This window comes from Martes martes, assembly GCF_963455335.1.
Source record: "Martes martes genome assembly, chromosome: 16".
NCBI classification, from domain to species: domain Eukaryota; kingdom Metazoa; phylum Chordata; class Mammalia; order Carnivora; family Mustelidae; genus Martes; species Martes martes.
The window spans coordinates 58,930,993-58,958,899 of record NC_137904.1 but is presented as its reverse complement, the minus strand read 5'-3'; the positions used below and the strand labels follow the sequence as shown (position 1 = coordinate 58,958,899).

The 27,907-nt window shown below is 58.9% G+C and overlaps 2 protein-coding genes across 3 annotated transcripts in view; both read right to left on the bottom strand.

Annotated features, from left to right (window-relative positions):
- Positions 1 to 140: 140 nt before the first annotated feature.
- Positions 141 to 17,809, bottom strand: NHERF1 (NHERF family PDZ scaffold protein 1). Its single transcript, XM_080826448.1, has 6 exons — positions 17,105 to 17,809; positions 5,694 to 5,855; positions 4,706 to 4,859; positions 2,552 to 2,592; positions 1,265 to 1,354; positions 141 to 1,027 (listed from the first exon to the last, which is right to left on the bottom strand). The coding sequence occupies exons 1-6, from the start codon at positions 17,564 to 17,566 to the stop codon at positions 836 to 838; spliced, it is 1,101 nt and encodes a 366-aa protein (XP_080682574.1). The 5' UTR covers positions 17,567 to 17,809; the 3' UTR covers positions 141 to 835.
- A 1,022-nt stretch (positions 17,810 to 18,831) lies between these two features.
- The window catches only part of RAB37 (RAB37, member RAS oncogene family), a gene marked incomplete at its 5' end in the record, with an annotated part of 56,189 nt that continues 47,113 nt past the window's right edge, over positions 18,832 to 27,907 (bottom strand). Inside the window, 9 exons of one of the 2 annotated variants that reach the window (XM_080826183.1) lie at positions 18,832 to 20,456; positions 20,651 to 20,727; positions 20,805 to 20,861; positions 21,432 to 21,497; positions 22,402 to 22,454; positions 22,534 to 22,600; positions 23,158 to 23,199; positions 24,281 to 24,391; positions 27,045 to 27,148. In XM_080826183.1, the coding sequence (XP_080682309.1) occupies positions 20,351 to 20,456; positions 20,651 to 20,727; positions 20,805 to 20,861; positions 21,432 to 21,497; positions 22,402 to 22,454; positions 22,534 to 22,600; positions 23,158 to 23,199; positions 24,281 to 24,391; positions 27,045 to 27,137 (672 nt within the window). In that variant the 3' untranslated portion in view covers positions 18,832 to 20,350. Of the gene's footprint in view, positions 20,457 to 20,650; positions 20,728 to 20,804; positions 20,862 to 21,431; positions 21,498 to 22,401; positions 22,455 to 22,533; positions 22,601 to 23,157; positions 23,200 to 24,280; positions 24,392 to 27,044; positions 27,149 to 27,907 lie in introns of those variants that run through there. The other variant, XM_080826184.1, reaches the window with a different exon arrangement.

Genomic DNA, 27,907 nt, shown 5'->3' with positions numbered 1-27,907 from the left:
CTTGTGCGAAGCACAGGCAGGCAGCTGCCCACGTGGTACTACTCCCCCACCGGAGTTCCAGAAGCCTGGACTATGCCACCCTCAGCCAGAGGCTGCCCTGGGGACACCCAGAGCTCGAAAAGACAACACAGAGGCTGAGGTAGGATGGAAGCCAGCTGAATTTGATGGAGTTTCCTTACACTAGGGTGGCTGGGCAGGGGGTAGCCAGACCTGCCCCATGCTGCCCCGGGGCTCGAGGGCAGGAACAAAGTTCAAGGCTGAGGTTGATGCTATATCCTGGATGCAACAACCTGACAAATCATGTTAATTAAGGAAACAAATCCCTCTAAATTCTGATACTGCACTCAAAAAATCAAATGAACAAAGAAAGACGACCAAGCCACGGCTCTGGGAAGATGGACCCCTGTCCATTCCACAGTGTCACTGCTGTCACGGGGGGTTCTCACCAACCCCGGACTCAGTGACTATTACTTGGGGTTGCAAGGGAATGGGACCTCTCACCAGGTCCCCCCATCCTTGCTCGGTGTGCATTCCAGTGATGTCCCCGGGGAGTGGCGAGGGGCCGAAGCACTCCCGGAGGAGCAGGAAAGAGTCTGCTTTCTGGTTGGGGCAGGATGGAAACCCATTCACCTTCCCAGAGGTAAGGGAAGAAGAGCACAGTTCTCTAGAAAAATCAGATTCACCAATGGGGGTGGGGGGCAGGGAGGGTGCTGGGGCTGATTTAAGTGTTGATTGGAGGAGCAGGGAGTGAGTGAGGAGGAGGGTGAGGGAGCAGGGGGGGGCCTGGGGGCTGGCCAGGCCCTCCCAGCTTTCCTGGGCACTGGCAGGAGGATGCTCAAAGGTTGCCGAAGAGCTCATTTTTCTTGCTCCAGTCCATCTGTGGGGCCCGCTTGCTGCTGCGCTTCTGATGGGCCCTCTCTTTGGCCACGGCCAGGGAGACGCTGAAGTCCAAGATGGGGTCAGAGGAGGAGGAGGTAGATGAGGGGGCCGTGGAGTCCTGTTTCCTGGGGCTGTCTTGAGAGTTCAGCTGCAAAGAGGAGGTGGTAGCAGAGGGAGGGAGTCAGTGCCCGGCCAGGCGTCCCGGTCCTCAGCCTCAGCAAGGTGGCTCCCTTGGGGCAGTGCCCAGGGAAGCCAGGTCACAAGGACAGAACGTGGCACAGCATGTGACCTCCAAGGCAGGCTGGTGTGCCAGGAATGAGCGTGGCCTGGGAATGGGCTTCCTGTAACCCAGTGCCACCCTCTGCCCGCCCAGCTGACAGCCTACCTCCTCACTGGTATCACTGGAGATCGATCTTGCCAGGGCTGATCTGGGGCTCTCAGAGGCCACCTCGGCCAGAGCTTCACGACTGTTCTCCTGGCACAGAGAGGAGGAGTGTGGGTTGGCAAGGGATGGGGTGGGGAAGTCCTGAACAAGGAAGGGTGTTCCCAGGGAAGACGGGTGCCCTGGTCTGAGAAACTCAACACAAGCCTTTCCCATCGACCCAAAAGCCACACTGCCTTAGTCTGTAGGAGAGTGTAGGGGGTTGGGGGGGCTGGCTGGCCAGCCTTGGGGATTGACATTTCACATTCCTCTAAGGATCAGAGGGCAGGCTGGTTCTACCACCCGAGTGGGAGGGACCACCGTGGGATTAGCTAAACTGCTCACATGCCCCCACCGCCCACCCCCCCAGCTCTCCCAAAGTAGCCTTCAGCGTCGACTAGCCTTTTGGGCCAGTGACCGTGGAGGGGCTTCGAAGGGAGTGTGGGGATCCTGGGGGCCTCTGCCTGGCACAGGGAACTGTGTGATACTCCCTGAATTTCCTGCAGCCCACCTGCTTCCTTGGACTTGACCCCAGGAATCTTGAAACCTTAACCCCAAAGCAGCTAAGAAGGGCTTTGGAGGAATAAGAGGGATGAGAGTTCTAGGCCCACAGATGGGGTGACAGAAAGTTCAGGTGACCCAAGGCCACCCCCCTCCCCCGCAGTAGCCCCTGAGGATGGGAACCCTCTGAGCAGGCCCTGTAGAAAGCTCCAGCTCTGTGGTCTGACTCGGAGTCAGCCTGTCCCAGAGTGAAGGTCTTGGCCAAGGCTTCAGCTTGGGGCTCAGCCTCTGCCTGGGTTCCTCTGCGGCCTCAGCTGGCACCAGGCCCCACCACCTCTTCCCCAGCCTCCACGGCCTTCTCTTCCCTTCTGCCCGGGGAGGAGGGGAGGAGGGGCTTTGTTCTTCCAACTCAGACTGGAAGTAGCAGGGCCCAGGCAGCGTGCGTCCAGACACTGAAGCTCTGTTCTTGGGGGGAAGAATGGCCTCTTCTGTACGGTGGGGAGTTGAAGGCGGGGCTTGTCACCAGGATAGCGGGCTGCAAGGGGCCCGGCCAGGCCTCTCCCTCCCGCCTAAGCGCTCCACACAGGGGCTGAGGGGGGCACCGCCGGCAGCTCCATAGCTCAGGGCTCAGGAGGGGGCCGCAACCTGAGCCCAACGGCCGTCCTTGTCCCAGCCATGCCGCCTTCCACCCTTCTCCTACAGGCCCTGGCTTGTTGAGGGCCAGAGGAGCATCAGAGGGTCTGCCTTTACCTTCTGAATCTCCCCGTTGGTAAAGGGCTCAGGCAAGGGACCTAGGAGAAGGGGAGAAAAAACAAGAAACCAGCAGAGGTGAGTCCAGCAGCTCTGGGGGATGTGGATGGAGCGGCGCCCGGAGAGAAGGAGGGAGAGCTGCCGGGGTTGGCCCATAATTAGACCTTGTGCCCTACATGAGTGTTTGAGTCCCCTGACTGCAACCCTCCTGCAGTACGGCTGCCATCCCGGTGACCTGGCACACACAGACCTCGGGTAACAAGCTTCACAAAGCAACACACGCCCTTACCACCTCGTAATGCTCTCTGGGATTTTCAATTCAGTTTCATTTAAAGAAGTACGCTAGTCTTTGCCTGCTAGGTTGATCTTGTGAACCACGGATGGGTCACGAACAATTTGGAAAAACCGCCGTCCTTAACGGGGAGGGCATTCCAGGCTGGCTGCCTACGAATCCCCTGGGAAGCTTGTCAGAAATGCAGATCCCCAGGCCTGGGCACTAGAGTGGGAAACACACCCCAGACTCCGGGCAGCAGCTGCCTCACCTAAAAGAGAAAATCATCCCCACTCCTGCTTGCCAATGAGCACGGGGTGCTCAGGAGGAGAGAACACCAGCCTGGGGTCCCCCCCTCGCTGGGCTGAGGCTGGGGCCCCGCCTGGCTGTAGGTGGGACGGTTCCACTGCTGGGGCTGGTCAGCCTGTGTGGGTTTCTTCGGACTCTTCCTTCACTATCAACGTGCGTCTTTCCTGGGGCCTGGACTTCAGGCATACCTGACTCACCACTTCCTCCCTATTGCTACCCACCCTCTTCCCACAGTGGCTGGGCACGGGATCGCTGGGACGCGGGGACCCTCACCCGCTCCCCACCCCCGCCCCCGGTTGTCTCCTGTGGTCAGGAGGCAGCTGCTGGGAGGGCATTCTTCTCTGTGGGGGCAGTTACACCCAGCTGGGAGGAGTGGAGGGCAGCCTGCAGACACCCGCCCCCATACCTGGGGAGGGGATTTGCCCTCAGGCCCCTCCCTGGGTAGCTCCTCAGGCCGGAGGCTACAATCACCACAATCACCAAGATTCTCAGGGCCCATCCCACCCAGCCACAGAGATAAGAGGAAGGAATGTCTGAGGGCTGATTCCTTAGGGGTAGGTGGGGGAAGGAAGCTGGAGGCCTCAGGGGAAGGTATTTCAGGAGTAGTGAATCCAGATCTCAGCCGTCTTCCCGGCACCATGTGGCCAAGGGCAAGGACGAAGCTTCTCAGGGCCTCGGTTTCCCCCTCACCGAGGAAGGCCACTATCTCGAGTTATCTAGCTTCTGTGAACTCGGGAAACGCGGATAAACAAGGACAGGACTCCCAGGCCTGGAGTCTTGCTTCCACCTGACCCCTCCACCCAGAGGTGAAGTCTGTGGCAGGACCTTTAGGTGGATCACCCCCTACAAATAAAAACCCCCGACACCCTTAGGGAGGCCCTGCCCACTGCAAAGTCCAAAGAGGTCCCACCCACCCTACTTCGCCTTCCCCCAGGCGCCATCTCTCAAGGGAGAAAAGTCCAGACCAGGGAGAAGAGCTTTGCTTAACTCCTTCCTGCCCTCGGGCAGCAGCCTGGCCCTGTTTGGCTGGGGCTTGGGCAGGGGGAGGTGCCAGGCTTGGCAGCGTGCTGGGGTTGGGGTGGAGAGGGCAGGGGCCCGGGAACCAGGGACCAAGGAGGCACCCACTGGCGTCTAGAGCCAGTGAGCCTGGGTTTCCAAGACAACCTGAGAGAAGGGAGGGGAGGCAGGGGGCCCCTGTCACTGGACTCTGATCTGACCAAGCAAAGCTGGAGTTAACCCTTCCCTTGCATGAGCGCTGCCTGGAGAACCTACTAGGGTGCAGGGGCTGGGACTGAGGCCTCCCTTCAGGCTGAGGCTCTGGTCTGGGAATAAGTACCTCTGTCCGTCCGGTCTCGCCATCCCTCGTGATGGCTTAACCCTGTCCTTCGCCATCCTCAGAAACCACTGCCATCCCCGCTTCCTCTCCCGACATCAGGCCCCTCTTTTCCCCAAACTCCCCTGAGGGAGAGGGAGGAAGCTATTAAACAGGAAACTGTCCACCCATCAGCCAGGACACAGTGAGATCTAGAGCACTGGCCAACAACATCCCTGACCTGGGGGCTTGTGCTGCTCACCGTGCAGGTGCTCCTGTGATGGGATCACTTTGCATTTCTTGAAGAACTCATCAGTCTCCTTGTCAACCACCAGCAGCTTGGTCTCATCCCCACCAGCTTTGATGGCAGATACCACATCCCCGTGCTGCTTGCCCTCCACGCAGACCCCGTTCACCTGTTGTGTGGGGGGGGATGGAGGTCAGGGGTTACTGGCACAGTTTTAGGGGGGCAGGTGGAGGTGGTATGAATGGTCCTCTTCATGTCCTCAGCCAGCTGGCAGTCTGGGGACATGACACCCCCCTTGCCTGGGAGTCCTAAACTATAAGCCAAGTGGTCCTCCCACTTGACAATCAAATAAGGAGGCAGGACACGTGAGAAAAGCCAAAGAAAATATCCAGAAAAGACTAAACAAACACAGCTGTGACAGAAGGACAGGAAAGATCGGCGAGGCCTGGGATGGGCCTGAGCGTTTCTATGTACTTGTGTCCGACTTCCCGCTCTGGGCTGTGGTTTGCTCACGTGTAAAATGAGAAGTCTTGGGAGAGCGGTTCTTCTACCTCTAAGGTTCTAAGACTGAGATTCTGGGGCTTGCCTATGGCAGAGGGTTCACGTTTCCTCCCCCCCCTGAGCACCACACAAAGAGTTCTGAGTGCACCTGCCACCGTGGAGGCCTCAGGCAGTAGGACACTCTGCAGGTGGCCACATGTGTCTGCTGGGAGGGCTGGGTGGATCCTGGGCTACTGAGTGTCTCTCTCGGTGAATAAGAACCCAGAGAAGGTGGGGGAGGGAATTAGTCTATCGGCCATCCATCGCCCTCCCTTCCTACCTTCCTGTCCACCCACCCACCATGATTCTCCTCTCTCTGGTTCCCTCCCTCCCTCCATCTGGGCTCTCTGGACCCCTTGCGCTAACTAAGGAGCAGGCGGTGTGATGGCTGCCCTAGGAACTGCTTGTCTGTGTGGAGGTAGGCAGGAAGCAGGTGCCTGGAAAGAGGCTGAGAAGCATTTACCTCCACGATGCGGTCCTGAGCCCGGAGCCCTGAGGCCTCGGCAGGTGAGTCAGGGTCCACTGCCCGGATGAACTGGCCCGGCCTGGACTTGTCGCTGTGCAAGTTGAAGCCGTAGCCATTGGTGCCCTTCCTCATGGTGCAGAGCCGAGGCCGCAGCTCCCGCTGTGGGGATAGAGGAGGATCCATGGCCATTCTCTGTCCTTTTAGGTCCCGCCCTCCGGCCCGGTGCCTGACCCCTTCCCCTCCCCCACAAGGAACACATGGGACTAAGGCAAGTTTGCTGAGATCGCACACAGCAATTTGAGAGAATGCTGGGCTGGAACCCAGAAGACCTGGCATTGTCGCAGACTGCCCAGGTGCCCCCTCCAAGCCAGTCACCTCCTTCTGGCAAATGGGAGGCGGGACCAGATTAGCTCGAGTCCCTTCCCTTGTGACATTCTAAGGTTAATTGTGTTATTCTGAGTGCTGCCTTATGCCTCCCCAGTAGAAGTTCTGTCTGGCCTCCTTTGCGGTTGGGGTGGCACCGCTGCCAGCCTGGCTGGGTGACTGGGGTTCCTGAGCCCCTTGGTACCCAGTTCTCTGCAGCAGCAGAGACAGGGTGTTTACTGAAAGCTGGTCAGCGTGTTTACAGTAAAGCCTTTCCCCATCCAAACCAAACAGCCCAGCGAAAAGGAAGCAGGCAGCCAGATGACCCCAGACCCGGTGGGGGAAGCACAGCCAGGAGTCCTGGACAGGACAGGGACCCCCGCCAGCAGAAGGCTGGGGGCAAAGGCAGCAGCAGAACCCCAAAGACCCTGCTGGGGAAAGGGCCATGAGAAGCAGGGCTGGGCTGTGGGGAGCCCAGCGTGGCTGTGGCCATGGCCCCGAGTCGGGACTGAAAGGGCCCAGGCAGGGTTTTCTCTAGCACTCGGACACTCAGCTGAGAATGGTTTTCACCATCCTTGGTCCAACTTAAGCAGCTTAGCTTGGACCTGCAGCCCTCGGACCCATTTACGCAACAGAGGGGATCCGGGTGTGCACGGGCCAAGCAACTGAAACCTCGGCCAGAAGCTTGAGCCCGAGGCCTGACTTGGGAGTCCCTCTGCCTCTCCTTCCAGGCCTGGAGCTGCAGCAGCCAGCCTGCTAGTGCCCAGTGATCCCCAGGCCACCAGGTCATGAGCAGAGGCCAGAGTCAAGGCCCCCACCCCAGTGTCTGCTTCTCCACCTACTAGCTATGTGACCCGGGGCAAGTAATTTCCTTCTTGCGCCTCGGGTTCCTCATTTATAGGGTGCCAGGGTCGCTGGGAGGCCGAGTGAGAGAATTCACACAGGTGGGAACTTCAAAATCCCTGTGCCCGAGCAGACTTTCCCAGCGCTGGGCACCCTACTGATGAGTCACATTAAGCCGAAAAGGGAGATTCTGGGGGGGGGGGGTAGGGTGCGGGCCAGGCTGCTCTGAGTCGCCAGTTCCCAGCTGGGAGTAGGGCTGGCCAGGGAGACAGGGAAGGAGAGGGGGGCTTAGGGGCCTCCTGCCCCAACTTGCCAGTCCCAGCAGGCAGCTGCCATCTGGGGCTCCCCACCCCTTCAGTCTCATGGGGGCTGGGGGTGGCCGGAGGGTGATTTTGCCTTCCTTTAACTGCCTGGGCAGGTCTTTCTGTGTTTCAGGATGTGGAGAGGAAGACAGGAAGGAGGGGTGATGGCTGGACCTGTATTTCACCCTGATCTGGGCCAGAGGCCGTGGGCCCTTCCCTGGTTTCTCCTTCAGCAGGCTCCCCTCATCCCATATAGTAGTAAAGCCAGAGAAGCAAGCATTAAAAAGCTGGGGGGGGGGCAGAGGGGAGCCCCAGTGGTTGCAAAGCATCCTCTTCTCCCCAACTCTCCCTGTCAACAGGGTACAATTCCAGGAGGGGCCCCCCTCTTCCCTGCGCGGCTGCTTATCCCCCCGGCAGCCCCCACAGGATCTTGTTTGAGTAAGTGAGGCTCTTCTCCCCTCCAGCTAATCCCTCTACAAAGCTGCCAGCCCAGCCCTCCCCCAGGCCCAGGTGAGCAGGAACAGGTCTGACCAGTTGCCACCACCAGGCAGGCTCAGCTTTCTGCCCCAGCCAGGCAGAGCCCGCAATCACCCTGAGAAAGTGGGGAGGACTGTGCAGCTCTGCCGTCCCCGCTCCTCCCCACCTCCTCTCGTTCCGAAGAGTCGTCTTTCCTATCGAAACCCGGCTGGGGCCGGGCACCCCCATTCTCAAGGCCAGGAAACTGAGAGCCCAGATGTTAAGCCCACGGCCTGATGTCACCCAGCGAGCTGCACAGTGGAGGGGCCAGAGCTCTCACAAGGTCTCTGACTTGGACCCCGAGTTCCTCCCACCATCCATGGGCTGGCTCCGAAGGACCCAAGTCCAGACTGGGAGGAGACCTCAGCAAGAGTCATAAACATGGGCTGCTCTCCCACGGCGGCGCAGGCTCTGCTGGGAGGCAGCCGGCCGCTGATGAAACCACAGCCTTCCTTCCGGGTGCTCAAGGCCTCTTGCGGCCACAGCTCCAGCCCGAGCTTGGGATAAGCAATGCAGCAGTGGGCAGGCCTGGGCTGGGACAGCCTAGCGGTTCGGGGAGAGCTCCTGGCCAGCAGGGCGGTCCGGCCTGGGGCTCAGGGCTGCAGGCTTTTCTTCCTGATCCTCCACATGGGCATGTTTCCCAGAGCCCCGTCATTAAGGCCGGAGGGCCTGCTTTGAACCTCGCTCCCCCCTGCCAGTCCCAAGCCGTGGGATTGGAGGAAATGGGGCTCAGCTCCCCCACTGCTCCCTTTCCCTGGTACTGGGACCTGCTCCATGACCCTATGGCGGTGTCTGAGCAGGGGGACAGGAAGCTCCAGGTGGTTTTCTGACATGTTCAGACACCTACAGGGCCCCATCCAGCTCTCTCCTTCCCAAGGGAGGGGAGGGGGCTTCTCGTTCTTCCAGGAGACCAGGCGGTTTTTCTCCACCCCTCCCCCAGCTGTCTCCAGGACGTGTCCCTGCCAGATGCCAAGTCAGCCCATCAAAGCAGCCCATCCCAGCAGACCAGGGTGGAGGCTGTCCCTGTAGGGGTTGGGGGGGGGGGGCGGGCAGCCTCCCTGGGGATCTGGTGGGAAGGGGGCAGGGACCCAGGCAGAGCCTGGCCGTTGCTGCTCCTGGGCCCGCACCCCCAGAGCTGAAGTAGGACCTGGGTTCTGCCTCTGGGGAAAAGGGGGTTGCTGGAAAGTCCTATCTTGGTCCTGGCCGTGTGGCCCCCAGGGGCTCAGGAGGGGTCCAGAGCTGGGGGTGGGGAGGGGACTTCAAGGGGAGCATGGCCTCAGAGCGTTCAGAGTGCCAGGTAGGGATCCCAGAGACGACACAGGTCAGAAGCAGAAATCAGGACCTGCTCATGAGGAGCCTGGGGGAGACTCGGAAGCAAGAGGAAGGAACAAGAGGCAATGGTGGCCAAAGGATAGTGCAAATGAGCTGGGGTGGCTGGGGGGCGGGACTGAATCTTCCAGGCAACACCAGACAAGTTTTCCAGAAAAGATCTTGCCAGGACAGCTGCCTTCAGACTCTTCTCCTGGAACCTCTTCCCACCCTCAGGTTGTCAGGCTGTCCCAAATCCCGTCACAGGCCCCCGTGGCCCTCCCCTCCATTACCCCTTCTCTCCCAGGGAGCCCAGCCTGGCCCCAAGTGGCCGTGGCCGCCCAATCACCTCCACCCACGCAGCCCAGGGAGCGGACGGCGGGCACGGAATTCAATAGGCGCCACCAGCAACCACCTGGAAAGCCGAGGAAAGTCGATACCCTAATCCCAGTGGCCGTCTCTGGGGAGCAGGCCCAGGGCCGCTCCCTGTTCCTCCTCGGGGAGGGCTGCTGGGGGCCAACGCCCCATTGGGCCCGGCCCCTCCCTGGCCGGTGTCATGGTGATGGGCCCTATAGAAAACAGCCAGGCTCCTTCCGGAAGGCCAGGCAGCTCTGGGCCCCAGAAGGAATGGGCTGTTAGAGCTGGAAGACCACCAGGGTGGCTAGGGGACCACCAGGGTGGCTAGGGGAACACCAGAGGTGACCCTCACCTTCCAAAGACTGCCCCTCCCCCCCAACACAGCCCAGCCCAGCCCAGCCAAGGGCTCTTGTTTACGCAGATAAGATTGAAGCCTGCTGCCCCAGGGAGATCAGCCCCAACAACAAGGGGACAAGGGAGTGGGCAGAAGGAGCCCTGGTGCTTCTGGCGGGGGTGGGATAGGGGGGACGTTGGGCATTAGGAACAGCCCAGTGGCTGCCCTGGGAGGCAGGTCGGTGGTTCCACAGAACTCTAGAGACACAAGCTCGGGTCTGGTGCCAGCTCCTCAAGGAAGCCATGATGGATGGCGAGAGCTGGCCTAGCCTGAGGGTGACATGCGACTGGGCAGCAAGGGGGCACTGTCCTCAGGGCAGGTTGGGAAGTGACCAGGAGCTCAGACCGCTGGCCAGTGGCCAGAGCTCAAGGCTAGAGGCATCCTCTCCTCACCCGAGGTACAGAAAAGGCTCCGCAGCCACTGACCTGTGCCCACAGGACCTTCCCCACCCAGGTGTGTGCAGACAGGGATGCTGGCCATCTCCATCTGTGAAAAAGGAGCTGCTCTAGCCCTCGATCTTGGCCTTCCTGCTTCTCAGTGGGGCGGCCCCTCTCAGGAGCCCAGCGAGGGGATCTGGGTGGGCTCTGGGAGGGAGACCTACGGTAAAGCGGGAGCTGCTTCTCCCACACCCCGTGCAGGGGCCCTGCGCCAGCTTCTCTTCTCCCGGTGCTGGCCAGAGACCCACCCGAGGGAGTTTGGCTCAGGTCTCCCCAGGGCTGGGCAAGCCTGGGACGGAGCAGGGTGGTACGTGGGCTGCTGCCTGGCTGGACTCCCTCCAGGCTGGCCGCCCCATGCCCGACGGCTCCGCAGGCACTGTACCCTCATCCCTCCTTCTTCCTCACCCTCCTTCCCAGAAGTCACTGGATTTAAGGGCCGTCCTGAAGGGACAAAGACCTTCAGAGAGCTTGTGTAATTGCGGCTCTATTAAAATAACAAACAGAAGCTACTGTTTACTGAGCATGTACTGTGGGCCGAGGGCCACACCACGATTTTATGTACATTTTCTCATTCAAACCTAATTCTAATCCCGTGAGGAAGGTATTACTGCCCTCCTTCCCAGATGAGGGAACTCAGGTTCAAAAAGGTCACATCAACCGCTCAAGTACACAGAGGAGGGGAGGAGAAGGCAGGCTCTGAACTCAGATGGGGAACGGCACGTCCAACAGGAACACAATATCGGTCAGGGAGGCAATTTAAAATTTCCCAGTAGTCACAATGAAGTGAAAAAAGGAATTAGAAATTAATTACAATGACTTTATCTCATGTAATATGCCCCAAACTGCTATCATTTCAACATGTAATCCACTTCAAATTAACAGCATTATTTTATGTCTTTTGGGTTGTAGGAAGCCTTTAAATTCTGGTGTGCATTTCTAACTTCCAACACATCTCAAATGGGACCAGCACAGTTCAAGCGCTAAGAGCCAAACGTGGCCAGTGGCTGCCACCAGGGCCTGCTGATATTCTAGAGGTCTCACTCTCAACCATCAGGCTGTCCGACCCCCAATTTTTTTAAAGATTTATTTATTTGGGGGGGTGCATGCACAAATGGGGGAAAGGGGAGAAGGAGAGCAGGGATCTCAAACGGACTGTGCTGAGTACGGAGCCCCACCCCAAGGGCTCGATCCCAAGGTCCTGAGATTGTGACCAGCGTGGAAAATCCCGAGTGGGATACTCAACGGACGGAGCCACTCAGGTGCCGCCCCCAAACACATTTCTACATCACCCCCCCCAACACACACACACACACACACACACACGAATTGGGCACCTGTAACACACCCAGGAGGGCAGGAGCCTTTGACTCTGGAAGTCAGCGTTCTAGCCTCAGACAACACAGCAATGAGGGAGTGGCCCTTTTCTAGGGCACAGGAACCTAACATTGCCCAGAGGGCTGGGGACATGGTGAGCTGTCCTACTTCAGGGGTGAGGCAAGGTCAAGGCCAAGGCCAAGAGGTCAAGGTTGGCCTTGGGCGGTGGGGGCGGGAACGGGGTGGGGGGGTGCTGCAGGGAAGCCCCAGAGCCAGCAAGGGTGGGTTCTTAGGACTGGGGGGGGGGCGGGGGGGGGCTGGGGTAAGGTAGAGACTTGGTGGGCGGGCTCCGGATCCCAGCCCATCACAGAGAAGGGTGGGGCCAGGAGCCAGGCCACTTCTGTGCTGACGCATTTTCCTGGTGATGCCGCAAAGGATACCCCCAAGAGACAGAAGCTACCGGGACCCTTCCTTGCAAGGAGCTGGTGAATGTATTCCACTCACTATGATGGCTCTTATGTAGCCCAGAATGCGATGGGCAGAGACCCCCAACTGGACAGTCGGGGCCTCAAGTACAACCCAACTGCATGGCTGAGTGGCTATGCAGGCACTGGAGTCAGAGAGACTTGGGTTAACACCGCCCCCCCCCCGCCCCCCGCCGTCCACGTGGGAAGAGCCCTGGGGCTGCCCACCTGAACTGACCAAGACTCCGTTTCCAGGGGGACATGGGCACTAGTATCTACCTCATGCCGTAGTCTTGTAGATTGAATGATATAAGGCATATTATTTTTTTAGAAATTTATTTATTTGAGAGAGAGAGAGAGAGAGAGATTTGGGGCTCGATCTCACGACCCTGAGATGACCCTGAGTGGAAATCAAGACTCGGATGCTTGATCTGCATCCGAGTGGATGAGCCACTCGGATGGGCTAAGCCACCCAGGTGCCCCGACATAAAGCATGTCTAGCACACAGCACACTGCCAGACACTAATAATAGTTATCATTTACTGAGCAATTACTATCTGCTCACAAAATGGAGAAACTTAAGACCTAACTTGCATGGCTGTCACAGGGGAACCAGGGAAATCTGTCAGTATCTTTAGGGCACAAGGCTGCACTAGAACTGAATTTCCTTTCCGGGGTGGGGGTGGGGGGGTGGGGGATGGGGGGTGGGGGGTGGGGCGCTGACTCCATCTCAGAGCAGCAAAAAGCAGAGCATCTCATACTGGCCTTGAGAACGCTGGCTTCTGTCTGTAGAAGGCCTGCATCTCTAATTCCTAAGTGGTTTCTCACCTCCCCAGGGCCCCGTGGGATGGGAACTCTGGAGAGGAAGAGAACGGCCCACATCTAGACATATGGAGCGTGCCCCATTCTGTCTCCAAGAGAATTATCTCCAGAATTACTGATTTAACTTTATAGGAACCTGAAGGTAGGAAATGAGGAGAGAAGAAATCCCCAATCTGTGGCTTCAGAGAAGGAACCACACTCACAGTATCACATACCCTGTCTATTTCAAATCCAAACATCCTACAGCTCTGACTCTGTTCTGCCCTCCCAAACTCCAACCTGCCAATGGGAAATGGCCCGCCTATCCTGGGAAGGAGGTTGGCAGGCTGGCAGTGAATTGTGCCCACCCACTCACCCACCTTGCTGCCTGGGATGCCTGCACTGTTCCTTTTTTCTTTAGTTTAAAGTTTATTTTATTTTATTTTTTAAATATGTTATTTATTTGAGAGTGAGTATGAGTGACCTGGGTAGGGGGGATCAGAGGGAGAGGGAGAAGCAGACTCCCCACTGAGCAGGAAGCCCGATGCGGGGCTCGAGGCTCCATCCCAGGACCATGACCTTAGCTGAAGGCAGTCACTCAACTGACTGAACCATCTAGGTGCCCTGGATTTATTAAGCAGGCTCTGTGCCCAGTGTGGGGATCAAACTCATGACCCCAAGACCAAGAGTCACAAGCCCCATGGACTGAGCCAGCCAGGGACCCCAGCCTGCACTGTTTCTGCCTCTGGGATCAGGGTCAGTCAGGTCTGGCAAGAATGCACCTCAAGCTAGGCACTCACACACACCCCTATCATCTCATCAAACTTCCCCAAAACCCTGCAAGGTGGGTTCTGGTGTTCCCATTTCAGAAGTAGAAGCTGAGGTTTGCAGGGAAAAATGGACAATTTTACCTCTCTAGTACCCCAATGGAAGCTGCTAGCAGGCAAGAAAAAGGAGTAGGTAGGTTCTGTCTGGAATTTCGATCTCTGGGGGTGTTGGACCGAGATGAATTAGGATAAAGGTGCCTGATGGCTACTATGCACTCGTTCATTCAAAAATTATGTGAGCCCCTCCCTGCTCTGCACCAGGCATAGCACCGGGGATATAAACACAAAGCAGCCCCAACCTTCACCCTCCTCAACATTGCAGTGGGTCAAGATCATCAACAGGTGATTTGATTGTTTGCGTGCTCATAGCCATAAAAGATTGCAGAGGACAGGGAGGGGGAGGAGAGCAAAGATAAAGCTCATTCTGCCAGCGGGGTCCAGGAAAGGCTCTGTGGGCTGTGAATGGTTTTGCAGTGTGGTTCATGGAGAAGGGAACTGCCAGGTTCCCAGACTGAAGGGTCTTGTCGGGCTGCCAGACTGGGAAAGGCTGTGGAGCACCTTCTGATTATTCCAGAACACTGGCCTCCGACCGAGCATTCAGACAGCGCCAGGCTGGGACCCAGCAGCACTTGCCCAAGGAGGGGCAGGTCCAGGGCTGACGGCCCAAGGGTGGGCACGTAACAATCACTGTGAAATACTTACCAATTCAAATACCAACATTTGCTGAACGGGTCCATGCCAGGCATGGAGCTACTGCCTTTATGGACCTCCCCATGTAAGCCCTAACCGGTGTGGCCGCCCCTCCGCTCCCAACTTACACAGGAGGGAGACAGAGGCCTAGGAGGTTAAGTCATTCCGGCTCGAGGTAGCTCAGGCCTGGGGCCCATCAGCACTGGGGCGGGGGGTGAGGGGTGGTGTGTGTGTGCTGTGTGTGTGTGCAGGGGTGTTGCTGCTCCTCCCTTGGAGGGGGTGGGGAAAGCCACCAACGGAGCAGGTGGGCACAGCTGCAAATCCCTCCCCCCCCCTCCTCGGACAGTACTACAAGCATCCCACACCCTCTGCCTGTAGGATTCTCCACCCAGGGTGGTCTTCCCAATGAGATGTTACCTGCCACCCAATCTCTGCGTGGCTCTTGTCCACCGAACGCTTTTTTCACGTGTGAGAACCAATGAAGATACCGTAACAGTTCCCACTTTGCAAACAGATTCAGGCTAAAACTAATCAGTAAACTCAAATTCCTTATATGAGATGCCTTTTAGGAAAATGTCAGTTTTACTGTGTTTACTGACTTTTTTTTTTTTTTGCAATGACAGGGCAGATCACCTGCATGGCTGCCACACCAGATTTCATGGGCACTTCCTACCAGAGGGACTGGCACAAATGCCCGGGCAAAAGGTGCTCAATTCAGCATCCACCTGGGGCTCAAGTACTTCCCACTATTCGTAAAATCCTAGAGGAAATAGGGCTCACTGTATGACAACACTCCCCATTTTACAGTGGGAGAACCAAGGCTCAGAGAAGTTCTGTGACTTGCCTGTGGACCTGATACCCCAAGAGGCCTGGGGATGGTGTCCCCAGGACCAGCTGGAGGGTATCCTTATCCTACTCCCTTCTCCTGGCCTGAGAAGTATGTGCAAATGCACATGTCCCATCACCAGCTGGGGGAATGTGAGTCTGCGGGCACCGAGAAAGCAGAAAGTCAAGCTCCACTGCCTTTTCAGATGGCATGGTGGGAAAGCACAAGCTGGGTCAGGCCTCCATGCCCCTGGCATCCTCCAACTCCCCCCAGCAGCAAAAAGACCAAAAAAACACAAAAACAAAAACCAAAACCACACCAACCAAAAAAACCCCCACAAAAAACCAAAGGGCAAGGGGAGGAGCTGAACATACCGGCATCTCGGCGGGGGATGGGGAGTGGGGAGGTGGTTACTTGTGCCAGTGCCGAAGTCCAAAAAGAAAAAAAAAAAGAAAAAATAAGAGGGAATGGCAAACTGCTACACTCAGCACAAAGTTCAAACGAGATCCTGCCTGGGATCAGAGGTCATGGTTTCCAACTCCCTGGTGTCAAACCCCTGCCAGGGATGCCCCGGCCCCTCCCCCATCCTTGCCAACGCCAGCTTGGCAGTGGCAGGAAGCGGGAGCCTGGCGGCCCTGGTATTGCCAGTGCCCAGCTCTGGGCGGACAGGGCTCCTGGCGACTCACTTCCTTCACTTCCACCAAACCAGCTGGTCCTCTGGGGCTCCACCTTCTACCTTAAGGTTGAAGGGTGCCTTTTCTCTGTCCAGAGAGGCTTCTGCTGGCATCAGGGACGCCCCTGCCACACGCTGCCACCAGGTGGTGAGCTGGCCCAAGCCAACGGGGCCCTGGGAGGCCCAGGCTCTGCTTCCCCCAGTCTGCACCCTACGGCCTCCCCCTCCTTCACTCTCTGGGGACACAAGGCTCTCATCACAACTCTGTTTTGCTACTGCCCCTCCTGCAGCTGATCCAAACTGGGATCGTTTGGGGAAACACCAAAGATGGGCAACAAGCAACCAGTCAGCTTGGTGTCCAGGGGACTGAAGTGAGACAGGCAATGACAGGGCAAGACCACCTGTCCCTGGTGAGTTCTGCTGGCTTCTGCAGGGCCCTGCGACACCAGGCTACTCTCTCCCCACCTTCCTCCCAGCCCTTTCTTTTCCTCTGGAGTCCTCCCCTCCCGTTCCCAGATACAAGCTAGCTTACTCCTCACATTCCTGAGACTCATAAATCCTCCGGTGGCACGGTCGCCACCACCCCCGGAGACGCCTCTGCACCTCCTCCCTGCACCCCACCCCCACACACCGCCCAGAGCCGGTGGGGCTCCCTCTCCTTAAAAGTCACACCGTACTTCAGGAGAATGAAGTCCCGCCAGGCTGAGATTAATGATACACGCACCCGCCTGCGGGGGTGGGGCGCTGCCCGGAGAACCCTGTCGGCGACCCCTCCCCTCCTGGTGCGGGGGCTCCGCGAAGAATTGGGAGTTGTTATTCCTCTAGGTTTTTGAAGTCGGGTGGCGGTGGCTTCATCCCAGTTGCAGCTACCATCCACAGGGACCGGGGAGGAAGCTGGCACCTCTGGGGCGGCAGGGGGTGGGGTGTGCGAGGAGGGACAGAGTTGGGGGGTTCTGAACAACAGGAACAGACACCGCCAACAGAGCCGAAGAAAGGGGACTGCGCTCCTCCGAGCTGCCCTCACTCCTGCTCCCCAAAGCCAAGAAACAAGCAGTGCAGGTGGCAAGGCGCTCAGGGTCCTAGCCCAGGCTGGGAAGGGGCGCGGGGGTAACAGGACGGAGCCCCAAGCCAGTGCGACCTGTTGGGAGGCGGAAGCAGTCTCCCCCTCGAGGATCTAGTTTCTGAAAGAGGAGGCAGGCGCGCGGCTGGACGTCCGAGGAGCGGATGGGACTCCTCTCGCTTCCCCCCTCACACCCCCTTCCAGTCGCCGCCGGGTTTAGGGCCCACACATACCCGCTCTGGACAGCTCTTTTCGGTTTCGCGGGGCTCCGGCGCGGCGGCCTGCGGCTCATTTTCGCCACCAGCCTCCTGCGCCTCGGTAGCGGCCGGGGGCTCGGCCTGCCCGGGCCCGTCCTGGGCGTGCAGCAACTCCTCTCGGACCTGGACACCCAGCTTCTGCAGCCGCTCGTCCGTCTCGGGGTCGACCACCAGCAGGCGCACTGCGTTGAGCGCGGCGCGGATGCGGCTCACCACCTGCTGGTGGGTCTCCTTCTCGACGTTCTCGCCGTTCACCTCCACCAGCCGGTCTCCGGCCAGCAGCCCCGCCTTCTCGGCTGGTGAACCGGGCTCCACCAGCCTGATGAACTGGCCCAGCTTGCCCTTCTCCCCATGCAGGTGGAAGCCGTAGCCGTTCGGGCCCTTCTCCAGACAGCAGAGCCGGGGTAGGGGCGCCCCGGCCGCCGCGTCCGCGCTCATCTCGCCCCTGCGACGGCTCAGTGGTGCGACTTGGGGTCCCGTTGGGAGCCGGAGGCGGGACGGCCCAAACCTTCTCCCCGCCCTTCGGACCGGCAGGCGGAAGGAAGCACTGCAGAGAACCCCCGCGCCGCCGGGTGGGCTGAGCGAACAGGTGTGCGGCGAAGTGCGGCCGCGAACCGCGAGGAACCCAAGCCGGAGTGCGCGGACCAATCCCCACCCAGCGCGGCGACTGAGCGCTCGCGACTCTGCGCCAGCCCCTTATTCCGGGGGCGGGGCCGTACCGAAGGTGTGGACATCGCGGCCCAATCAGAGACCACGGGCAGGGGCGCTCGGGCCGGGTGAACGACGCCGGCCAATGGGAACGCGCGGGGGCGGGGTCCTGTGCTCGGCGCGGCGCCCCGCGGCGCGAGAAGAAAGAGGGCTCAGGAAGTGGAAGTGTTTGTTACCAAGTGGCCGAAGTTGAGGCGGGGGGCGGGGCGAGTTCCCGGTACTGGGCGGAGGGGCCCTTAGGCTTCTGGTTTTCTCTCCCTTTGGCGGGGATTGAGGCAAGCCAACCCACGGATAAAGGACTCTTAACGTTTTAACGACCTTTAGCTAAATCCTCTTGTGTACTCCAGTGAGGGGTTGGGAGGGTAGGGAGTGGGGAGCGGCTGTTGCCGGGGAAACCGCTCCAGCTCCGGGGCGGTGGGGTCCCAGAAGCCTTACGAGTAAGACTAGGTCCACCTCCGACCCAATAAGGTTGTTTGAATAACGATATTTTCCCGTTCGTGGGTTTTGCGTTGTCCAAGGACGCACGCTTACAGGCGTGCGGGCTCTCATCCTCGCTGGGACAGTATGAGGGCTCAGTAGGGCGCCCAGGCTTCCCGGGGCTGCCCACTGGAAACAGGCCAGGAGGGCAAGGGTGTGAGCACTGGCCTCCGCGTTTGGCCAGTAAGTGGGGGAAGAGAGGCAGAACAGAGTCAGGTAACCAACCTCTTGAGTACAGGGCAGAGGGAAAGGAGCCCTGACTTTTTTCAATAGGGGGGAAAAAAGAGCCCGAATGGGACCTTAAGACAAACCTTCTTTCAGTTTCTTGCAGATGAAAGGCTGCTCACAGAAGTTGGGGAGCAGTCTTTTAAGGGTGAGGTGAGCAGTTGGGAGCATTGATGGATGAAGATCAAATGATGTGGGCAGTCAATGACCGTTCCCCCAACATGCAGTAACAGTCAACATTCTCTCCCCTGCCCCCTCTCCAAGCGCACCTCAAAGAAGCAACAGACAGGGCGTGCTTTCCCAATTCTGCAGTTTAATTCTGAAAACACAAATGCTAGAGGCCCAGAGCCAGCCTGTGTGATTGGAATGCCTGCGACCTGCCTTGGGCCCCAGAAGAGCCCAGCAAGGTCAGGCTCCTCCCTGCTCCGAATGGGAGAAGCCTTGGAGAGCTTCCTTATCAGGCCCAAGTCGGAGCTGCTGACTCTGCTCAGAGAGCAAGATTTCTGCCTTGAAAGCAAATGCAGTAGCCTTAGAAATGTGCAGTGTGTACTTCTTATTCTCCTCCAGGTCATGACCCACATGTCTCCTGTTCATCTCTGATGGCCAGGGTCAGGGTTTTGTGGGACAGGTGACCTTGGCCCCACATAAACTCCTTGCCGCCTCTCTCCTTAACCCAATCTTACCCACGTGACTTTGTTTTATACATATTGTGTTCATTTACCCAGAAATGGGTGACCTCTTACTCCTTAACCTGGCTCATGGGAAGGGACATAAAGCGGTTTTGGCTATGGTGGTGTCTGTCTGAAGGGAAAAGGCATGGTGGTCAGGGAGGAGACCACGCTTGGGTTGGGGGGGGTGATATGTGTGGGGTGAGGTTTGCCTGGTTCTGCCTCCCACCTGCTCCAAGAGTCAGGCGCTCCTCCTTATCGGATTCTTAACTCAGTAGAAACACTGGAGCTGCTTGAAGTAGCCTGTGGGGCTGCCTATCTCCAAAGTGTTGAGACAGGAGAAAAACCTTTCCCTAGCTGTGACCTTAGGAGTCTAAGGGCACAAGCAAAAAGGTAGAGATCCCTCCACCAGGGATTTGGGGGAGGGGGAAAAGAGGGGCTTCCCCCTGGCACCTGAGGTCTAGAGAACAGGAACCAAATGTGTTCACTCTGTGGGCTGGAGGAAAAGGGGTACATCCCAGAGTGGGGCTAGTAAGGCCAGAGGCAGCCAATACAGACCTAGTCTGTGCTACTCCTCTCTCCCTAACCCACAGAGCTCCGTCACTGCCCAATCTCCACATCGATTATCTTCCCTGAGCCTTGGTCTGGCACAGGGGCGCATCTTACTGGGGAAGACATTCAGGGGGAGCTGGAGGAAGTAAAGCCGTGATCAGCTGCACCTCTCCAGCTAAGGTGAGGGCCCCAGTGGGGTCACGGCCTGCCCTCCTGCTGCAGAAGTGCATCACTGCCCTCTGGTGCTGAGCTGGAGAATACCACCTTTGTCAAGGCAAGGAGGGAGCCTGGGGCCCCTAAGTCCTAGTACCAGAAGGCAAAAGGACCACCAGTTCTGTCTCTTGGTTTTCTGGTGCCCACCCCTCCTTTTTTGTATTACATTATGTATCATTAAAGTGAAATAAATACTTTACCCTCCCCCAGGACGTAGGGAAGCTACAGGAACTAAGGTAAGAGTGGGAGTACAGCTCCCTCTTGGGAAGGGGCTGTGCCCTGGGTCCCCCGATTCCCATCCGTTCAGAATAAACCAGATCTGGGGGAGAAGGCTGCATCCGTGGGGGCCTCTGGAGCCTCCTTTCAGCCCCTTTGGGATTCATAAGAAGGAGCAGCAGCTGGGCTGTTTCTTCTGGGACTCCACAAAGTCTCGGATCTGGAAGTGGGGCCCATCGGGCTGCCACAGGGCTCTGTACTTCAGCTCCCTTGAAGAGGAAGAAGCAGTGGGCTGGGCAGGGAGTGAGGAACTGCACCCTTCCCACTCCCATGGCCCGGGGCTACTGGACCTAGGAGGCCCAACGCCTGTAGGGACAGGGGCTGGGCCAGCGGCCAGGCAATCCTGGATTCCCAGATGGTGCCACCCCGCCCCACATGATTCCCATCCGTGCTCAGCTCTTACTTGGCAATGGCCAGAAAAGCTAACTCCACATTCATGCCCGTCTTGGCGCTGGTCTCCATGAAGGGAACTCCGTACTCCTGCCAGGAAGAGAATGTCCTCAGGGCCAGCCTCTGGCGGCCCCCACCCCTCGTCCTGCCCACGGGCAGTCACTTACCCTGGCCAGTGTCTCTCCGTCCTCCGAACGGATCACCCTTTCATTGCTCACATCTGCCTGTCAAGCCCAGGTGGGTCACTCTGGGGAAGGAAACCTCCACCCCAGCCGGCCCCTCTCCTGCCTGGGCTGGCCCCTTTCCCCGCAGGAGGAGGAGCCACCGCCTGCCCTCTGCTGGTGGCCTGTGGGACTGCGGGTGGTATGATTGGCTTGGAGCCAGGGTTTCTGCCTGGCTCAGCCTGAGTTACCCAACTCCCAGCCAGGGGATCCCACTGCCACTTGGGGAGATGGGACACTCTCCTCTGGAGGGGTGTGGTGACCAGCCTCAGAGGGGCGACAGTAGTTGGGACTCGGGTTTTAGCTCTTCATCTGTGACTACTTTACTGGGATCTAGTGGGGGCTGAGCGTCTGGGCAACCCTGGGTCTCTCAGATGGCAGCTTGGGCTTTCCCCGGAGGGGGCCATTTCCAAAGCGTTAAGAGGGCAGATGAGATGGGCTGAAGCTGCCAAATAGGTCTGACCCCTGACCTGGAGTCTGGGAAGAATCCTCTGCTGGAAGGACATGCAACTAACCCTCTTGGGGCTTGTGTGGGGCTCGTGAGAGGGGAGGCGCAGGGATGGGCTCCCTCACCTTGTTGCCCAGCAGCATGATCACCACATCCCTCTGGGCGTACTCATGAATCTCAGTGAGCCAGGCCTGTGGGAGAGGGTGAGCTGAGCCAGGCTGTGCCTGAGAACAAGGCCTTCTCCCCTCCCTCTGCCCCGTCCTTCTCCTGCCTGTTTAGTTTTCACTGGGCTACTCACAGGCCGCCTGCCTTCTCTTATCTGCCTCTTTGTTCTGGCCTCTCTGGTCCCGATCAGCCTTCCTTGACCCAACCCCAAGTGTGCAACTCCCCGTTCTATGGAAGATGCAGATGGCAGAGCTTTATCTCCTAGATCAGCTGGTAGTCCCCAGCGATTTCCCGGAGTGACTCACGGAGGATTCTAGTGACACATAAGGGCTTAGTGATCGAAAAGACTGTGATGGATTAGTGATGTCTACCAGGAGCATGGAGTTGAAGTTGGAGGTGGCAATGCACGTGCTGTGGATTTCCATTCTCTGTATAAGCTGCTTTATATCTACGTGTTTTGGTCCCCGAGCGCCCCCCGCCCACCATGTGCTTGCCAATCCCCTGAAATCAGGGAGATGTGAAACGCTTATGGTGCTGTATGCGCTCAGTGCTTGTACTTAATGACTTTTTATCCCTACTCTGCAATAGTTTGGTGAGGACAGACCTGCTCACTGAATCACTGTCTTTGCCACCTGGGTAGTTGTCCAGGGCGGAGCTCAGTACTGGGCGAACTCTGTCAGGAGCTGCACTCACGAGACACAGCCAGGACTGAGCAGGTGGCACAGGCACCCAGAGGCCTGCCTGGCCTTCCCACCCACAGGCCGACCAAATGCCCAGCGGCCGCTTATTCCTTCTGAGTCACAGCACAGGTGTTTTTAAAAAGGCGGCAGTGTTCCCTGCTCTGCCCCCTTCCCCACAAAGCAGGAAGCAGTCCTCGCTCTCGGAGGGCCCGCCTTGGCTGCTGCTGGGTGGCTCGTGAAGGGGACCTACCCGGATATTGTCGAAAGAAGACTTGTTGGTGATGTCATAGAGCAGGAGCAAGGCTGCAGGGGGAGAGAGAGATCATACAGGGGACGTGGGGCAGAAGGGTGGGTCTCCCAGGTAGGCTGGGGAAGGGCTTACCCTGGGCATCTCGGTAATAAGCATGGGTGACACTGCGGAACCGCTCCTGCCCGGCTGTATCCCAGATCTAGGAAGGGATGGACAGACGGTCAGAGGGAGGCAGTGCGCCGGGACCGGGCTGCGCGGAGGGAACCCACGCTGGAGTCCGACAGCTGTGTGTGTGGCAGGGGATGCTTCCTGCTCTAGGGGCTCAGGGCCTTCCCAACATCCGATGATGTCCGTGGTGGTGTTACGGAGCTCACGAGCTCATTCAGGCTGCGGCCTCTTCTCTAGCCCAGGGCTTGGGGGCGTCCAGTCTCCCCGAGCAGATGAGACCTGGGAGACTGGAGAGGAGCTGGAGCAAGGCATGTCCGTCTGCAGGCACGTGGAGCGAGTGGCCTTTGACCCTTTGACGGTAGAGAGTGTACCTGGGAACTGATTTTTGGGCCGCCCTCCGAACAAACAAAAGCACAAAAGCTGTTTCCTCTGGGCCCCACAGGAAATTGCCCCAGGCTCAGGGCAGGGCTGTAGGCCTCCTGCGGTTTGGGTGCTGAGCAGGGGCGGGTGCAGAGCAGGGGCGGGTGCAGAGCAGGGGCGGGCCCTCCATCCTCCCCCTTCCGCGGCCGATCCGGAGTTTTGTCTCACCTGCAGCTTCACCCGCACACCATCCACGGTCACCACCTTGTTCTGAAAGAGACAGGGGCAGGGGGAGGGTGGGTTTGGACGGCGGGGAAGGCTTGGATCCTTGACGTCCTACAGAGTGGCAGAGGTTCTGTTCTGGTGGCTTCCCGGGGCTCAAGGGGGTGCAGTGAGCCCCAGAGACATCTCCAGTCAGATTTCCTCTTCAGAGCAGCAGGACCCCGTCTCCAGAAGCTCCCCCCCCCCACCCCGCCCCATGGCAGAGTTCTTCTGGGGACTCGTCTGCTCCTCTTACAACATGCCAGGGCCTGACTCTCCCGACTTCAGCAAGTGACTCAGGGCTGGACACTGGGGGCCCCGCCTCTTTCCCAGTTTCATCCGTGCCTCCTGGAGCTCAGCCCCAGCCTGCAGAACCAAGCCCTTAGAGATAAGATGCCCGCCTCCTCCACCCCGCACATCCTGGGCACAGCAGAGGTTGGGTCTGTAGGGTGGTCTTTCCTTCTAGCTGTTCACTAGTTCTCCGAAGTGAAGCTTCGGTTTCTTCCCATTGGGAGGGAGGCAGCCGGCGTCTGCATAGCCTTCCTCCCCCCCCACCCCCCACCTGGATTAGACCTTACTGTCCTGGACCCTGTGGGTGGAGAGTGGCAGAGCGCTATACAGCCCTGACGCGGGTTTGTAAGGGTGGGTTCCTCGAGACCACAGGGAGGGAGGCTGATGAGCTTGGCTTTTCAACCCAGTGCAGTGGGGTGCTTCCAGGAACTCCAGAAAGACCTGTTGACCCCTGAGTCCTTGCCAGAGGGGCCCAGCTCAGAGGGCAATGAGCAAGACAGCGGAAGGCCAGGAAACTCAGCTCCCACCCTGGGATGTGTCCGCCCTGCTCTGGGGCAGAATTTTAAGACTCAGTGTGTCATTGCTCAGATTCTGTAGGTGGGCAGAGAGCCCCCCACCATGCCTGGACTCCTTGAACCTGGCCCCCTCTGTGGTCCCAAGGGGTAGCACCCCTGGGTGCCCTCTGGGGAGTGACCCACAGTGGCTTTGAGGAGCCAGAGCCGGAGAGGACAGCGCGCTGTGCCTGAGCCCTGGCCTGCCCCGGCTTGCTGCTGGGAGGAAGAGCCTGCCGCCACCTCACCCTGAAGTCTATGCCGACCGTGGCTATGAAGGTCCCGGACAGGAAGGCCCCGTCTTTGAATTGGATCAGCAAACAGGTTTTGCCAACGCCTGAGTCTCCCAGAAGCATCACCTAGGAGATGGGGGGGGGGGGGCAGAGGCAGTTACTAGGGAGTTGGGGCAAATTTCTGGGCTTCCAGGGCGAAACCCTGGAAAGAGGGGCAGAGGGCCAGAGGGCCAGGGAAGGCTGCTGTCTGTACTGAGGGCCACCTGCTTCTAGAAAGCCGGATGTTGCCTTCACCCTTTCTCTCCTCTCTACTCCTTGGCTCAGCTCATTTCTCAGGCCCTCCCTCTGACTCTCCTGTCCTCACCCAGTTTCCTGGAAGCCTGCGTTGAGACCTCAGCACTCACAAGTCAGCAGATGTGCTCGGTGGCCCCAAAGAACCACCACTTCCAGAAAGGAAGTGTTAATACCATGGACAGGGATTATCACCAAGGGAGGCTATCAGATCTGATAGGGGCGGGCACTGTTGTATGCAAAGGCACGTTCTAAAATTACCACTGCTGTTGTTTTCTTTTCTTTTTCCGGTCACATAATTTATCTGAAAGTCTCTAATGACATTTTATGTTTATAAAAGGGTTGCATGAACTAGGGAGGATTGAAATTTATACCGAAACAGGGAGACGATGAGTCTGAATTTCCTTCTGCAGAAACCTCCCAGGTAGGACAGATGGATGCAAATTAGCATCTCTGGGTCACTTTAGGGGAGGGAATGTGGGTGGGGTGTGTCCCTGCCCTCGTGTTGTCTGGTCAGTCTCTGCTCATGATCTTCTTTCAGGGCCAAGACAAGTGGGGACAGGGAGAGGGAGCCTTCTGTCCAGTCATTCCTCAAGCTTGGAGAACGGAGGTCTGGCTCTAATGCTGGAATTTTCCCAGTTGGCTCGTTAGATACTTAATGGGTTGAGCAGGGACTAGGTTTGAGTTATTTTTGAGGCTCTGACCTTGACAGTGGAGCCCAAAGGCATTCCTGCTGTGGGCACGGGGTACTAGGATTAGCTAACTTTGGTGGAAAGGGAAGGGGACTGAGCAAAAGGCACGTGAAGGCCGGGGTCCTGGCTTGTAAATGGCTACTGGGGGACTTTGGGAAGATTCCTTAACTGTTCTAAGGCGTGGTTTCCACAGTGGCTAGAAGGGAGGAAGGATAATTTCACTGAGGACTCTTTGGAGTCTGTTAATGACTTAGACCAAAAATGCTGATGTCAAGTGCCTGAGACTCAGGGAAGAGTGGCCTGGGGCTGGGTACTCCCTGCCTGTGGTCCCCATTCCCTCTAATTTGGCCCAAGGAGCTCCTGCCAGGCTCCTCCCACAGATGCTGCCTGGCCCGGGGGAGATGGAGGGCTGCAGGCCGGGGAGCCCTCTGGAGCCAGCACTTCTCCCTGGCTCCTGTGTCCTGGCCCCTGAGGAGGAAGGAGGGAGGGTGAACTCCTGCAAACTTTTCAGATCACAGCTGTCTTGAACGAAAGATGCTCACCAACCCCCACCCCCCAGCCAGGCGATACCACCAAACACAACTGCCCAGCCTTGCCACCTCCTAGGCAAACAGGCCAGCTGGCTTCTCAGGCCAGGAGGTCAGGCGGTCCCCACCAGCCTGGGGCCTGGGCCTTAGCAGCTCCCCCTCCCCTGAAGGCACAGGGGCCCATTTCCTGCCACCAGCCCACACACAGCCCTATCTCAACGGCTCTGGGTGGGTGACTTGCAGAGTGGCTTCCCCTGAAAGACTGGGGGGGTAGAGGCCCCAGCTCCTAGTGAGGGAGAGCCTGGGGTGGGGGTGGCGAAGGCCCCAAGGGACAGGAAGAGGCCGGTCTCCTTCAAGGCCCTGCAGCATGACATAGGGCGCCCCTCACTCCTCCCCAACCTTACAGAGGAAGAGTGGAAGCTCTGTCCTCCCTCGGCCCCTCGTTCAGGGTTCCCGGTCCCTGCTTCCTCCAGGGGCCCAGAGGGAGGTCAGACAGACCAGAGTCCATCGCCTCCCTCACCTGCTTCTGTCCAGGGCTGCCCCCCGCAGAGGGATCCAGCCCCAGCGAGGTGACCTAAGCTAGCCTGCAGGGGACTTGGGACTAACCAAGAGAATCTTTCCCAGGTTCTAAAAATTCTCAGGCAGGGCTGCATGTTGGTTAGCAACACCCTCCGGGAAGAAGGCGGGAGGAAATGGCTGCGGGAGCAGAAAGGAGGTGGTGGGGCTTGGGGGCACCCGGGGACCTACGGCGCTTAGGGCCTAAGAGTTTGGCATGGGATGCTCGGTCTCCGCGGGGAGCTCCGCTGGGGAAAAGGCATTAACCACAATTGCTCCGCCGCCAGGGGGCGTCCCCTCCGCGTCTCCAGGCATCCCCATATTCCAGCATTTGGGGGTGCCTGGGCCCAGGAGGGCTGTGCACTTACCCCGTACGGAGAAGCACGGGGTTCCGGGAGATCATAGCAGTCAGGGTGCAGCAAAAGAAAATGGGGTTGGGGTCCGCCGTGTGGGGAGCCCTTCAGTCCTTCTAACTCCCCTCTCCCCACCCTTGCTGAGCCAGCCCAGAGCCCTAGACTAGGGCTAGAGCCAGGGGCAGTCTCCACCCTTCCTCCCTGCTCGGGGAGACCCGGCTCCTTGGGGGAAGGGCTGAGTCCAAAGCAGACGCAGCCAGAAAGGGGGTTGGACCGGGGTCTCAGAGCAAAGGGCGTGGGGAAAGGGTGGCCCTCAGAGCAGGCTGGGGAGTCCCCAGCGTTGGACGCAGTGCCCACCCACCTTGCCCGTGACATCGTAGCTCGGACTGCAGGGCGGGGAGTCCTCGGGGGCCTCTCCATCCCGAGTGACAGCGGCGCCAGACATGCCCGTCATGTCCCCTGGACCGAGGTGAGCTGGGGCTGGTGGCGGGCGAGGGACAGCGCAGGGACCGCCCCGCTTTAGGCTCCACCTCATCCTCCCACCCTCCACCGCCCCGGCCCGGACCCCGACAGGCTCCTCCCTCCGTCCGGCCACCCAGACGACACCTGCCCCTAGAAGGCTGGCTCGCGAGGGCGCGCACGACCGCAGGGTCAGCGCCTCGGGGGCAGGGCAGGCGGGCCCCGAGCAAACTGGCCGGGCATCGCGCTCTGGGGAGACGGGCCAAATCCAGCCCCAGGACCGGTCCCCCAAGGTCGCCCGCGGCCCGGGTTAGGTTCCCCGGGTAACGGTCCCTGGAAATCCAGCCTGCCTCGCAGGGTCGGGCGTCTGCGGGACCCCGCGGCCAGGCGCCCCGGTTTTCGCTGCCGCTGCACAGCGCGGCCTGCAGGCGGCGCCCGAGCCCCGGTCAGCTGGAGGCCGACGGGTGTCCCTGGGTCGCGATTGTGGGCCGGGGACTCCAGAGAGCGGCTGGGCGCTGCTTTTGAGAGAAGACGTGCACGGTGAGGAAGGCGCTCAGGCAGTTTTGCTTTTGCTAATGCACCCCAACGCGAGCTCATCTGAATATGATTTTATTCACCCACTGAAACTCACCTTGCCCCACATTTACACTGTGGTTTCTCACGGTCCCTAGCGGGGTGCTAGGACTTTGACCCTTTATAGTGTAGATCACCTTTCATTTCTCCCTGACCTGTTGGGCTGCGCCCAGAATGAGCCATCCTGGGAAA